The sequence below is a fragment of the Antennarius striatus genome, chromosome 21, assembly GCF_040054535.1.
Source record: "Antennarius striatus isolate MH-2024 chromosome 21, ASM4005453v1, whole genome shotgun sequence".
NCBI classification, from domain to species: Eukaryota; Metazoa; Chordata; class Actinopteri; order Lophiiformes; family Antennariidae; genus Antennarius; species Antennarius striatus.
Window position 1 is genome coordinate 15,856,321 of NC_090796.1, and position 14,456 is coordinate 15,870,776.

The following is a 14,456-nucleotide window of genomic DNA, read 5'->3' on the forward strand; positions in this document are numbered from 1 at the left end:
AAGGGGCTGGCAATACAGGAGAAATCTTTGATATACTGCCGGTAATAACTTAACAGTCCTAAGATGGCTCTTAACTCACCGACAGTACCTGGCTGTTTGCTTTTCAGGGCTGTGACTGCAGCAGTATCAGCTGGGTCCATCTTGCTTCCAGCAGCTGACACGATCCTACCAAGATATCGTATTTCTGCTTTAAACAGGTCACATTTTCGAGGTTTCAGTTTTATTCCATTCTCCCTCAGTCGTTGCAGTACCCTCCGGACATCATTGACATGATCCTCAAATGTTCTACTGAACACAAGGACGTCATCGAGGTAAGGCACACATATTTCGTCCCTTAAGCCATCCAGGCACTCCTCCATGCAGCGTTGGAATGCGGCTGGTGCATTCATGAGGCCAAACGGGATTCGGACCCACTCATATAGGCCCCAGGGGGTCACAAAAGCTGTTAAATGTCTACTGTCCCTGGCCATGAACCCTTGGTGGTATGCCTTACCCTGATCCAGCAGCGTAAAGAGTGTGTTTCCCCCCAGGTTGTCCATAATATCCTGCACTCTGGGAATGGGGTGGCGGTCTGGATGTGTTTTCCTGTTAAGCTCTCTGTAGTCGATACATAAGCGCAGGGTACCATCTTTTTTTCTCACACAGACGACAGGGGAAGAGTAGGAAGAAGCAGACTTTTCGACCCACCCTTGTGCTATCAAGTCCTGTAAATAGTCCTTCATTTCCTTGTACAAGGGTTTTGGGACAGAGAGGTATGTTCTTGAAACTGGTTCATGGTCTTTTAGCGAAATGTTCATTTGCAGATTTTCCACACAGCCTATGTCATCATCGGACTTGGAGAATGACCTTGACTCCTCTCTTAACATCTGGCTGACAATTTGTCTTTGCTGTTCATCCATGTGAGCCAGGTCAACAGGAGGGTCCCACTGTTCATGAGCAGGGGTATTTGCACTGGAGTTCTGTGCTTGGACATGGTGGATAGATGTAGCTGGTGTATGATCTGTTTCAAATATGTTGGCAGGATACACTGACCTGACAGGCTGCACAGTTCCAATTATTGTCCTTCCAGCCAACGTGATGTCATGACTTGTAGGATTCTGGACACTGATAATGATTTTTGGGGTCGTGCCTGCCTTCACTGACACGAGGGCATCACAAAACTCTAGTCCCTCAGGCCACTGTGGATTCTCATGAGGCTCAAAAATCAGGATCTTATTCTCTCTGAGGGGTGGGGCTCGCACTCGGCATTCAATCTGCATGGAGCTACGTTTGGGCACACTGATTCTTTCACTGGTTGTCCTTACATTATGCTCACATGTCTGCCCTCCACTCACTGCTTTAATGAAAGTTTTTGCTTTATTTTTCCTTAGATGAGGAAAAGCCATTTTTACTGCTTTCACAAGTTTTTCTTTATCTCCACATTGTTTCTTGTCCTGTAAATTATCTAATACGAGGCATTCAATGACATTAAATCCTATAATAGGACACTGTTGCTGTCCTCCTTTTAGCACTAGTATGGGTATTATCAACTCATCATCACTAGTAGCAAGCTTGAAGGATGCTTCAAGCCAACCAATATATGGCATGTCTGTCCCATTGGCAGCCTCGATTTGTAAGGGGTTAAGTGGGTCAACAAGCTCTGCGACATCTCTTAGTGGTACATCAGGTAAGTGGTTTGCTTTCCATACTTCATCTATAGTACAAACTTGTGAGCCTGTGTCCCAAAGTGCCTGTACCTTCTGTTTGTGTAGGTAACACTTGATGATGCATTTTTTTCCTACCAACTCCCTTACTGTTAGTGATTTCTCTGGGGTTTTATTTTCTTGGCGCTTGGGTTTATCACTCAATTTTGTTGCCTGCTTCTTAATACCAGAACATATATATGGCTTACATCGTCTTTTGTGAGTCGGCCAGTGTGCTTCCTGGCATTCTCTTGAGCAGTACGGTGTGATTTTGCAAACTAAACATTTAAGTGTCTCTCTGGTTCTCCCTCTTTCACAATTTGCACAAATTTGGGACTTACTCACACTATTGGTTGCTCCATGCCCCACGGGAACAACCCCTTTTAGTTTAAATTGCTCCTCCTAGCAGGTTCTGCTGGTCTTGGTGCTCTACAACCTGCCCTGAAATGTTCACTGCTTCCGCACCTAAAGCAGTGTTGGCAGTACTCCTCACCTGCTTGAGTACAAGTGAAACACCTTGGGTGGGGGCGTGGCGCTGGATAATACCGTTGTGGGGCGAACCTTTGTTGGAATTGGGCTGTCCCTCTCATCCGTCCAGGATCAGGAGCCCGTTGGTATTCTGGTACTGCTACTGGTAACTGCTGGTGATAAAGCGGCATGGCATTTGGTTCAGTCTTATAAGGTGAGTGCTGGGAGGATGGAAAAACGGGGTAAGGGGCAGAATCAGGTTCAGGTTCCCTGCTTGGTGGGGGATACTGTGGGGATGCAGGTGCGGACCTTTGGATGGTTTCTTTGATTTGGGAAACCTCGGCTTTCAAATCTTTCAACAGCACCATATCAGAGCACATTTCTCTGATCTCAGACAGCAGATCAGGGGCCAGAGAGGGCGTGCTTTGTCGGGTGGTGCTATTCTTTCCCTCAGGAACTTCACTTGACTGGACCATATTCACACTGTTTACTCGTGATGGCGTGGCATGTTTCTTTTTGTCCTGCCTCTCCTTTTCATTGGCGCAGGCGATGTTCAGCTTTTCCAACAGTAACTCATCTGAAGTGGTTGTTTCCAAGAGGAAAGGCTGCAGGTCACTTTTAATATTATCATTCTGTAAGCCAGTTAGAATAGTGTGCATGAATAGACTCTGGACTAGTGCTGGGTCATATTTTAAGCTTGAATCAGCTTCCTGTGAGGCAAAGAGAATCTTCTGTCTCAAGTCCATTGCCCTAATCAGGAAATTTTGAGGAGTTTCTTTGCTGCCCTGCGCTTCAGATGTGAGTTGTTTATATAGTTCTGTGGCACCTCTTTCCTGGTAATGACACCTAAGGATTCTACGGAGGGCAGGCAGTGTCAGTTCACCTTTTCCCTCAAGGTAACTCCTTAGCTGCAGACCTGGTGTGATGGCGCGGATAACTGCGTCAATGATCTCCAACTCTGGGTAGCCTTTGTTAAGTCCACTTTCAATTTGTCTGGCAAGACTAGAAAAGGTTAACTTGTCTTTTTGCCCTGGCTCGCCAATCTGGCCTGATATTTTATAGTCTTTGCGCCACATGTTGCCATTAGAAGGGGCTGAAGGTATAATGTTTACTGAGGTAGTAGACGCTGCAGTGGGGTTTGTGCTTGTGCTCACAAGTCCATACAAGGCATTCTCTTTTTCTTGCAATGACAACCTTAGTGCCTCTACCTCTTTCTGTAATTTTTGTTGTTCATTAGTCTGAGTCAGGGTTTGCCCTTCATTCTGGCCTGTTGTCATTTGGACTCTGCCTATAATGTCTAGAGTATTAAGGAGGTCTGACATGCCCTCGTCCTCTAAGTCGGCCAGTTCTTCCCGTTCAAGGTACTTTATTACATGTGTAATCAATTTGCTACGAGTTTTACCCGTCACTTGTTCATCTCCTGCTCCAGATATTTGAAGTGCGTTGCATACTTTAATCAGTTGTTCTACAGTCAGTTTGTACAGTGCGCCTTTAATTTCCAGTTGCAGATTCTCAAATTCAGACTCCATTTTACCAGAGAATTGGACATCAGCAGTAAAACAGGGGTTTAGTTGACTTTACTGATCCTTTGTTGCTCCCTAGTAGTCACTTTTGCTCACCTCAGGATGAAGGTTACCAGTTTGTCTGAAAACCGCCTGCCTTGACCACCTTGCTGATTACTTTCTCTGATACCTGGGTAATTTTGAGGGATGATCGACGAGAGGTTTCCACTACAGCTCAGGGATGATCCTCAAGCCAAACATCCCAGCGGTGCCTCCAAATGTTGTGCCCTTAGACAGGGAAACAATAGTGAGAGAACTGAGGAAAGTCACACGCAGCTCTGTCGTTCACTTATTGTATTGAATCATTTTTCACATCATACAAAATGTACTTATATTTAACAAAAACAATAATACATTCACAAACCCAGTATCAGTAGCACAAATATAATTACAAATACACTTTCGTTTTAAACTAAATTATTCTATGGCCAGCATATTATGGAATATGTTTTTAGTTTACCAAATTTCTTGTAATGATACATGAATTGCAAAATTAGCACTTTTTTCCTTAATGTAGACGTGTTAGCTAGCAAACCTGGAAAGGCTAACTGTCCAATATGGCCGCGCCAGGATGCCGCCTCTAGCTTGAAGCTTAGCATATGAAACTCTTTTTAACAATAAAACAAAAGGAAATATGTCATTTCTACCAACTAAAATCACAATAACACAGGGTAAAACATTGCTAACGTGTCATATGAAGCTGCTTTGTGAACACTAATTACCTTAGACAGGGAAACAATAGTGAGAGAACTGAGGAAAGTCACACGCAGCTCTGTCGTTCACTTATTGTATTGAATGAAGCAGCAGAGCGCGTCTCCCCTTACTGGAGCCCTGAGGCATTACCAACCGATCACCGAGCAATCAATCTACCTCCACACAGCTCTGAGGCATCACCAGTCTATTGCTAAATAATCAAACTCCTCATATGAACAAACAACATTAACAAGATACGATGGAATTGCCCTTGTATTTTAAACTAACTTTGAGGTGAGTGATTCACAAAAAAACCCTAAATAACCTGTCACACACAGCCAGATATAAACACACACACACACACACACACACACCCAAAAGACTCTGCAAGCCAGCAGCACCGCTAATAATAACACACCGATGAAAAGAGTGCACTTAGATCTGGGTCACATGAAGTTCTGCATATTGAGCACAACACTGAAAGGACTGTTTAAGCGACAGCAGGAGTTTGCTTTTGTCTGGATCGGCCCAGTAAACAATATTCTAAGATTTTTTTTTTGTTTGCTTTTTTTTTAAAGTAATGACTTTTCATGTTTTGAATCCTCAGTGACACACATTTCAAGCTGATTCCCGGCCGTTCCAATTTCAGATTTGGTTTTTGTATGCTGGGTGCAGCTAAGGTAAACTTGAGCAGCTTTAGCCTCGAGCGGAGATTAGAAGAAAGCTGTAAAGGTCTGGTTAAGTTTAATTTATGCTAACTGTTAAAACACTGGTGGAGAATTCTGTCTGCAGTCTGCTCTCAGTTTAAGCTAATGGATATGAAAAATTGGTGCAGTACCACCGGGAGTCATCGGGGGCAGCGTAGCACAAACGATTTAAAACCAAAAAGCAAATCAAATATCCGATAATGCTTTGTGAACGGTTTCGTTTGTTGACTGTAACGTCGCGCGCTGATGTTCTAGAAGAAACATCGTGAACTTTGTCAAATCAGCCGAGTCGTGAATCCTGTTCAGTGACTCGTCATCACCCAGCGTGGTGACGTGAACAGAGTGTACCCAGTTGTGATATTGGATGTGGTTGGAATTCAACACACTTGAACAATGTTTTTCAGGCAGATTTATTCAAAAACGACGGGTTGTTTTTCTACCAATCTTTGCTAGTTTAGTGAAATATAGAGTCAACAGATGAGGCGGCTAGCGACAAGCCACGGGTAATTACTAGAACATCCAGGTCTTATTGTGTTGTGTTTACTGACACTGGAAATGAATGTCTGCTCGACAGGCTCCAACAAACCCTAAAAATAAGATCTACACCAGGTGTTTGAAATGATCTGTAATGTCTAAAGTGGGAAAATCTTCCACAACCGCTATCGCCGTCCTCCCAGCGTCTCGTGGCGGGAAAAGGTTTATGGTTCACGTCCTGTTCGTTGAGCCTCGGATGCGTTTGTGGTCGGGGAGGAGAAAAAGTTTCCAGTGGGTGGTTTTGACCGTTCACACACACACACACACACACACACACACACACACACACACACACACACACACTCCCAGTTAACGGATGAAGAAGTGGCACCTCGCGCCGCGACCAGGGAATCCCCTTTGTGTGTCGTCGTCGTCACCCCCCCCCCTGGTTGGAAAGAACCGTTAATGTGTTTGCGTCGAGCGTGGAACCTGTGCAGCAGCTGTCGGCCCATCGCCGCTCCTCCCCGGCGAGGTGATAACGGCCGCCGCGCCGCCAGACACTCGGCAGAGGATGCGAAGGCTTAAGTTTAGCATCTATCATACCTGTTGTCATAACACGCACCACCCCCCCTCCCTCGGTATGAGGCTGCAGCTGTGTTTTAATTCCGCTTCAGGTACAAAAAAGAAGCTGAAGCAGGAGGATCCTGATACTCGCCATCAATCACCCGCGACTTTTTATTTACAACCAGACAAACTGCGATCGTATTCTCACCCTAAAGGCCAAGACCGCCGCTCCATCGTCAAGCAACACAAATCACACCCCCAACACGTCCTCCTTTAGGGCTGGGGGAGGGTGGGGGGAGAGCTTTGTCTTGTGTTCGTATCCTGTGTCGCCCACAAGGCTTGGCTGCACATAAAGGCTATCGCTAAGCCTGGTTCTCCTCGTGGATGAGGTTATGTCGTCTGCTCCGGTGTGAGAAAAGAGGGCTGTTTTGGCTGATGGTGCGTTCACTGCTCTGGTATGAATGACAGACTCGCACACAATGAGCTGACTGATTGTTTTTCTCACTGGGGAGTTGCTTCTTTTCCTCGCAGCGTTGTCGCAGCAGGAAGGAATGTTATTCTTCTCTGCGAAGCCAGGTGACTCTTGCTAAGTAAAGCACAGCTTTAATTTTGAAAGGGCAGGAAAAAAATCAATCGGGTCGTAAAAGTTTCAGTTTAATGACTACACCGCCCCCCCCCCCACAGGAAAATTAAGACGCTAAGTCCATGTCATGGTGTGATGAAGTTTCCGAGCTGAGGTGAAAAGGTCGAGAGAGACGTGGAGATTTGAATCGGGTGAAGCTGATTGGCCTCCTTCTGTGTTTTTGTGCGTTAAGCATTAACCGGGGGGTCGCGGCGCCTTCCACCCAACGGTCGCTGACCTCCACGACTGTGTTGTCCTTTTTTGAGGGACAGCTGACGTAGAATCTTTTTATAGAGCCAGGTATGGTGTCATGTTTCTGTCCTTATAACACCTCGTAAGTCTCTGTAATCTCATATCGCCTGAGCGGCGTCTATCCGACACCCGTGTCCCAGCGTCCCGCTTGCATAACCGTTTAATCTATGTCTACGTTTGGGGATTAGATGTGCAGAGCGATTTAGATTTGGAGTCCTGTGATCGTCGTCAATCGCCATTTTTTGATTAAACGATTTGTTTCAAGTGTAAAATGCGAAGAGCGCCAACGACATTTCTCAGATCCCATGCTGTTGAAATTGTTTTTAGAGGACAATCTTAGATTCATCGGGTGTTTTCATGGATTCTGATCACAAATCACAAATCAATTCGACTGATTGTTCCACTGTGACCCCAATCATCCAGCATTCAGCTTCTCCACCAACTAACTCCAAACCTCGTGATCATCGCTCAGCTTTTCTGTTTTTGAAGTCATTTAGGGCCTCAGGTGGCGCGCTGGCGGTGCGGCGTCCAAACCCGTCTTCTCGCCTCCATCGATTAGGACGCGCGTCGAGTGGGCCAGATTGCCTCATGGGTAACACTAGATGCATTGTGCTGAATTTTGCATGGTCACATTGACCTGGTTACTCCTTCATTATTCATGGCGACGGGAGGAACGCGGCGAAACGAGCGCACACACACACGCATCCGTGCCGGTTTTTGAAAAGGTGGGAGGCTGTGGGAGATCCAGAAGAGCGTCAGGTGGGAGAGGAGGTGGCGTGAAACTTAAGAGCCATGTGAGCGACTTGACAGTGTGTGTGTGTGTGTGTGTGTTGGTGTATGAACTCACTCGGTCCTCGGGGCAGTAAAGGGTGTGGGAGTAACCTCCACCAGGGAAGACATAACACCCGGACCATTAGCGGGACCAGCTCACGTAACCCAAGCACCGGCGGCTGACAGACGTGCGTAAACACACCAAAATGCTTCTCCGTGTTGGCTGCAGCCTCAGCATTCGACACCTCTCCTCAACCCCCTCCCACACACACACGCACACACACACACACACACACACTGGCCTCTTCTCGCCTTTCTGATGCTACACACTTGGACGGCTCACAAATATTTGCCATGGTCCTCTGCGAGCTCTCAGAGGGCAGGATTAATGGTGGTTTGTGCCGCACAACCCCGGGGGCCAGACAAAGCCTCCCCATCTGGAGCTCCAACCCGTGACCAGGGAACAGAGGCGGCACACAGAGCCCAGTCAAGGCAGCCCAGTGAGGGTGGGGGGTGGGGGGGTGTATAGGCACTACTTTAGCCGTCTTGCAGATGAATGAAGGGGGCGTCTCTGTCTTTTTGAAGTGATGAGGAGGAAAAAGTGTCCTGAATGCCGGCCCGCGTCTAGATCACGTTTCCCCAGCAGCTGATTAAACAGCCATATCTGCATCCTCCGCTGGGCCCCCGGGGGCCATACAATGGCACCAGTCTGGAGCTGCTCCATCCCTCCGACGTATTTACTACTCTCGATGAGGTCTGAGGGACGTAGCCGGGCTTTCTTTGTGCTGGATGGATCAACAAAAACCCCAAAACTCGAGAGATAATGAGCGTATGTTGGAGCCGGTCTTCTGCTCCAGGAGCCCAGACTCTCTGTCGCCAGCTCCAGACAAGAGGAACAGGTTTTCTAATGTGTGGCATGGAAGCATTTCAGATAGACAAATAGAATGCATCCCCAAAGCGTCGCTGCTCGATAACACCGTTACCTTCAGCTACAACCGACGTTACGCCCCGTCCGCATCAGCGCAAATAGACGTTTTCCTGTCATTGGGGGCGTCTGGGCTCGAATGTTCTCGTTGGACTTTATTTGTAGAAATTGTGTGTTTTTGGAATTATCGCTTCTCGTTAAAGCCCCCAGTTGGTCTGTTTTCCGTTGCCTTCGGGTGTGTCGGGAAAGTGTGGAACTGTGTGACAGCTGGTGAGAGAGACACGAACCATACAGCGAGCCTGCCGGGGGCTTCTGGCAGGCTGCTGCACAGAGACCTTTATGTGTGAAGATATCAACGCTGCAAAAATAAACCGCGCAATCTTGTTTGTATGTTGTTGTTGTTGATCAGAAGCGAGCTCTGGAGAGGACATCGTCCCCGTTTAGCCCCCAAAAAACTCTCCCTTCAGCTCCAACAACACTGGAGGAGAATTCTGTTTACTCCAGCTTTGCTTTGAAAGCTTTTCTACAACTTCCTGTTTCATGCTCTTTTTCTTCCTTGTATCCTTGAGCCTGTGTTTCCCCCCTTCAGGCCCAGCGATGAGAGCCATCCCACGGTGACGGCTGACGGGACGGTGGACGATCTGGCTCAGGCCGTAGACACGATCCTCGACCAGAGACGCTGAGCAGACTCTGCTGACCTGCCCTTAAAAGTGAGCCTTGATTAACCCGGCTGGTTGTAGATTTAAAAACCCGTTAATATAAGTAAGTTCAAACAGTTCCAAACAGCTGTGGGCGTTAGTATAACATTATTATTATGAAATTTGTTTTTATTAAACATTATGTCAGGGTTTACCGTCGTGTTTTCTTTTTAACATCTTCACGATACAGGATTCAGGGTGAACCAGGTAGCTTCAGGTTAACACTTGGTTTTCATTCTATGACTGTGTTTCACTTCTGTTGCCATGGTAACTTATATGGTTAACCTGGTCTGGAGCGGGTTACGTTCAAACTGAGGTACCTGCCCGTTGATCTCGGAGCGCGGATCTCGAGAGGATCCCTCGGAATCACGAGGAGCGTCAACCCTGCTGGTGCTTCTAGATGAAGATATGTGTGAGAGGTTTTGGTTTTCATCTGAGAGACAGACGCACAAAAGACTAACACAGTAACACAAACCACAAAATTACATCTGACTTAGAGGAACACACGAATGTGGTTAGGTTACCGTCTGTGCCAGCTCGCCTTCCTGCACCCAGCTGCAGGGGCTGGTGAAACACGTCGCTCTGCTGCTGCTGATTGGTCCGATGTTGCAAGCCCCGCCCCCTTTATGTGCACATACTCATACCTGTCGTTTGGCAAGAATAATCGGTCAAGTCCAGCCCGGTTAAATGCAGGATACGCTACGTGGCGTCTTGTGAACCCAAACCGTAGTGGAACACTTCCATGGAAGCAGTCGTGACGCTGCCACCTGAACGTCTTACCTGTGGAACCATCCAGTCTGCATTCCACTGCTTGTTTTTGTTGGCTCTGTCCCAAATGCTTTGAGAGAGATTGCGAGCGTTAAATTCAGTTTAGAGTGAAGACATCTATACGTCCTCTTTGTTCGTTTTCAGTTGGCCTGAATGTCAAATCGGTTTGGAGAGCGCCGCGATGTTTTTTGGAATCTGGGTTGTGGGTGGGGGGGAACCGACTGAACCGGGTCCTCCACGTGGTTTAAAGCGGTGCCAGCCTGCAAGGCAGACTCTCTCCGCTAGCTGAATGAACATTAAACGGTAACACTCATACTTAAGAAGTTTAAAAAAGGCTGCCGAGGCCTCGGAGCTCTGGGGAAGGGTCTGACCTTGTGGCTCTTGTTGAAACTGAAATTCATATCGGAGCAGCTTTCTTTTTACAAAAACAAATCGCTGGAAATGGGAAGTGAGCCGGTCTCGGGGATGACAAATGCAGAACCCAGCCGCCGGTGTGTGTGTGTGTGATGAATTACGCTGGCGCTGGGCTCATGTTTCCCTCTCTGTAAACACCGAAATGAAAGGCGCTCTCCCATCAGATTGAAGCTTCACAAATCAAACGCCGCTTATCTTTGTTTACTTGAGCATAAGTCGCCTCTGTTGGGGATTACCCCCGTCATTGTTATGCTGTTAATTGCTTTTTCTTGAGACGTGGCGCGCTCGGGGTCTTCAGCGAGGTTAAATAAAATAATGAGGGGGGTAAAGAATTGGTTATCGGGCTTTCATGTGCCAACTGGATCACGGAGGCCTCTGGAAGTGGGGCGTAAAACAAACGATCCTCCATCGCTGCCCTGGAGGTTTCGGCGCGGCGAATAGCTTCACCAAGAACAAAAGCCCATTGCCGGGTGATTCATTGGGAGCTTTCTGGTTCACTTCACCATTAGCTGACACAAGCCTGAATGTTATTGGGCAATTAAAAGTAATGAAATGCCATGAGGTATTATGAAACTGTGTCTGAGCTGGTCGGACCACTCCTATTTCTGATTGGGAAATAAATATTAATGCACACGGTAAAGTACAAGCAGCTGGTACTCGGTTTTCCAACAGCTTTCACATTGTATGATGGGACTATTTTGCCCATTATGCTGCCTGTTGGCTTCGCTTGGAGCTATTAAACCTGTATTTGACTACCCTGGACTGAATTTACAGGACTTAAATGGGTTGCGGAACAATTCTAAAGGATGTGGGTTTGCGAGCAGCCTGTTCTTGGCAGGTTCAATCGTCACGAGATGTTTAAAACAAACACCGCGAGCTGGTTGACAGGCGCTCCTCTCAGGCCGGCCCGAGGTCATCCATCTTTTTCACACAAGTTACAGATTAGCAGTAGTTTAGCTCCGTGCGCCGCCGTGGTTACAGGCGGACTCCGGTTGTAGCGCGTCGCATCGATTCCCTCCCTGCGACTGCAGGCCGAAGCCAGATTAACTTTCAAATAATAGAGGTGACCTCATTTCAGAAGACGTGTCTGGGCATGTATGACCTCACTGACTCTGGACTCTATTGACAGACCGACACGCCGTCAAGGCTTTGACTGAATGAAGCTGTTGTGATTTTCCACTTAGCCAAAGGTTAGAAACACATCACATTCTCATCTTTGGACTTTTTCTTGACGTAAGATTTCGTGTTGTTTTCTGGTTGTGACACGATGTGCAGATAAACTCTTAACCAGCGTTACTTGTTTTTTCAAGTCGAGCGTTAGTCGATAAAAATGTTTAACTACACGGGAAATATTAAAATCCTTGATTTGACTAAATAGACTAAATGTTAAAGAGCTCTTTGACTTTTCTTCTACATGTTCTGTATTTTGGTTGATAGATTAAATTTCCACAAGCTTCAACTGTGCATGTTAGCCTGCTAACAAGCTAAACCAAGACAAAGACAGAAATACACTAGTATTTAGCAAAAAGCTAACATTTACTTTCAGCCCAAATGGCTCATGTAGAGCCTCACAAAGCGCTGAGTGTAGCTGCGGAGCTTCAGCAGTCCGACATAAAACAGTTCTGACAAACTGCCAAATGGATTTCCATAAAATAAAGGAGAGGCCAGTAAAGAAGAACATTTACCTTCACTGGACCCCTGGTGAACGCTGCTATCTGGAACCACATTCAGTAGAACACATGCCTCGACCAAGGCCAAACAGACCTACACATATCTGTTTATCTAGCGTGACCCGTAGCTCACCCTTCCACAAAGTTAAAACCCAAGTCTGTTATCTCATCCTCCCAGCAAATTTAGTTTGAATGGGTTGAATAGTTACGGGTAAAAAAAACCCAACAAAAAAACAGTCCAACAAACACAATGACAACATCACCTCCTTGGCAGAGGTAACAAGCAGCTGCAGGATGACAACTTGGGATGTTTGAGCCCGAAATTGGCAACCATCCTCTTTTTCCTGGCATTTTTAACACTAATTAATGTCATCTACTCCAGAAATATAGCTCCACTCCTCTACAGTTTCCGTCCTCCTTTTAAACATCACTCCTACAAAGTCCTACAACCGTCTGCCCAATTTCACCTCCCTCATTTTCCTCATGCAACCTCCTGAAGCTCACAAGTTCATTCTCATCTCGTGTTGACCGACACCTCAGGGACGCAAAGTCCTGCAGGAGATGTAAAGAGACGAGTGTATAGAGAGGAAACGCTCTGGTACCAAAAACATTGATGATGGATTGTTTATAATACAGGTAAACCTCTGCCTACATCGTTTTTGATTATACTTTGGTTTTAAAAAAAAAAATACACAGAAAAATAAAAATCAAGTTCACGCCCACAAAAATTGGAATCGTAAAATCGCTAGTAAACCGTTAAAAACACATTATATCATGTTACTACGATAAATCCAAATAAAAACATGCAATTTCATATTATTAGCCCGTAGCAACCCCCGTGACCCAAGATGAGGAAGAAGAGGCTGATTTTATATTTTTATTTTTTCTATTTATATCAATATTATTGAAAATGCATTCATAAAGTTCAGTGCAGATCTGGGAATGGTTATCTTATCAGTTAAGTCTGAAGACGAGTTAGTTCAACTTACGTTGTTGACTTTCGACCTCTTGAAACCGCTTAATGTAAGTTGAGGTTTACCTACAAATAAAATCTGAAGCAGATGCATTTTTAAATGGAATGATTTTAAAATCCGACCAACACAAACCCTTTTAGGAAACGTTTTTGGGTCCTCGTGAGTCTTCATTGGACAGAAACTCTTTATGGTTCCTCTGACTCTGCTGCACACTGCAGCTCTTGTGTTGCACCTGCATTTTCTTACCTTGACGACTGCCAGCTGCGTTTTACCTTGAACTTTCATCTCCATTCATTTGGGCTCTTCCTGTTTGACAGGAAATGGCGGGTCAGCTGACCAGCCTCTGCACACCTGCACCCCTGAATGCACCGTTATCCATGGAAACATGCACTTGTTTTGACAGTTGTTCGTCCCCTCCCTTATGCGTGTGCAGCGGTGGCCCGTGTGGACGCCTCGCTCGCCAAACCGCAAGGTTTCCCCTCATTTCATCACTCCTCTTCCCGTGTGGGCGGCCGTGCCAACGGCGTTGGATGGTGTGGGAGGGGCTCAGAGCTTCACAATTTGTTGGGATTGGAGACGATGCATGAATTTCCTCCTCACCCTACCTCCTTCCTCCATCCCGTCTTTGCAATCAACCCTGACCCGCACTCAACTTCCCACTTAAGGCTCTGAAGCCTGTCTACCCAGACACTAAGCATGACCCTCTGATGTCACATCACAGGGTGTGTGTGTGTGTGTGTGTTTAATCCAGGCAAAAGAGCAGCCATATGTCACCCTGCTGTATAAACTGACTGTCCTGGACTGAAACGGGGCCTGCAGACTCGCATCTGACCCGTCTGTCCCGTGAAGGAGTCCAGTTACCTTTTGTAAAAGTCAAACCTCTCAGTTTCAGGACTCACACCTTATACAGTCTTCTTGCTGAGGGGGCACTTCCTGTTTTAACCTGACATGAGAAGTTTGGTTTGACCTTGATATCTTCTTCTATGTGGGCACAGACTGGCGCTGCTTTGACTTAACTTTAAAAAGAAGTCATTTGCACCTCTGTCATGGTTTATAGTTTGTGGTTTGGTCTTGCATGAATCCGTCAGTGTGTGGGTGACACTCAACACAGTCCATCTCCAAACGCTGCACTCAAAAGATTGGGTGCATGTGTGCATTCGCCACGAAAGGAGTTTGTATTAGCATGCATACGACAACACTCACTCAACTGTT

The 14,456-nt window shown here is 46.4% G+C and overlaps 1 protein-coding gene across 3 annotated transcripts in view; it reads left to right on the forward strand.

The window, feature by feature from the left end:
• lhpp (phospholysine phosphohistidine inorganic pyrophosphate phosphatase) overlaps nucleotides 1-14,456 on the forward strand; it is a 39,005-nt gene that overhangs the window by 13,402 nt on the left and 11,147 nt on the right. For 2 of the 3 annotated variants that reach the window (XM_068305405.1, XM_068305404.1), the window contains exon 7: nucleotides 9,310-9,430. In XM_068305405.1, coding sequence (XP_068161506.1) covers nucleotides 9,310-9,403 — 94 coding nt within the window. In that variant the 3' untranslated portion in view covers nucleotides 9,404-9,430. Of the gene's footprint in view, nucleotides 1-9,309; nucleotides 9,571-14,456 lie in introns of those variants that run through there. The other variant, XM_068305403.1, reaches the window with a different exon arrangement.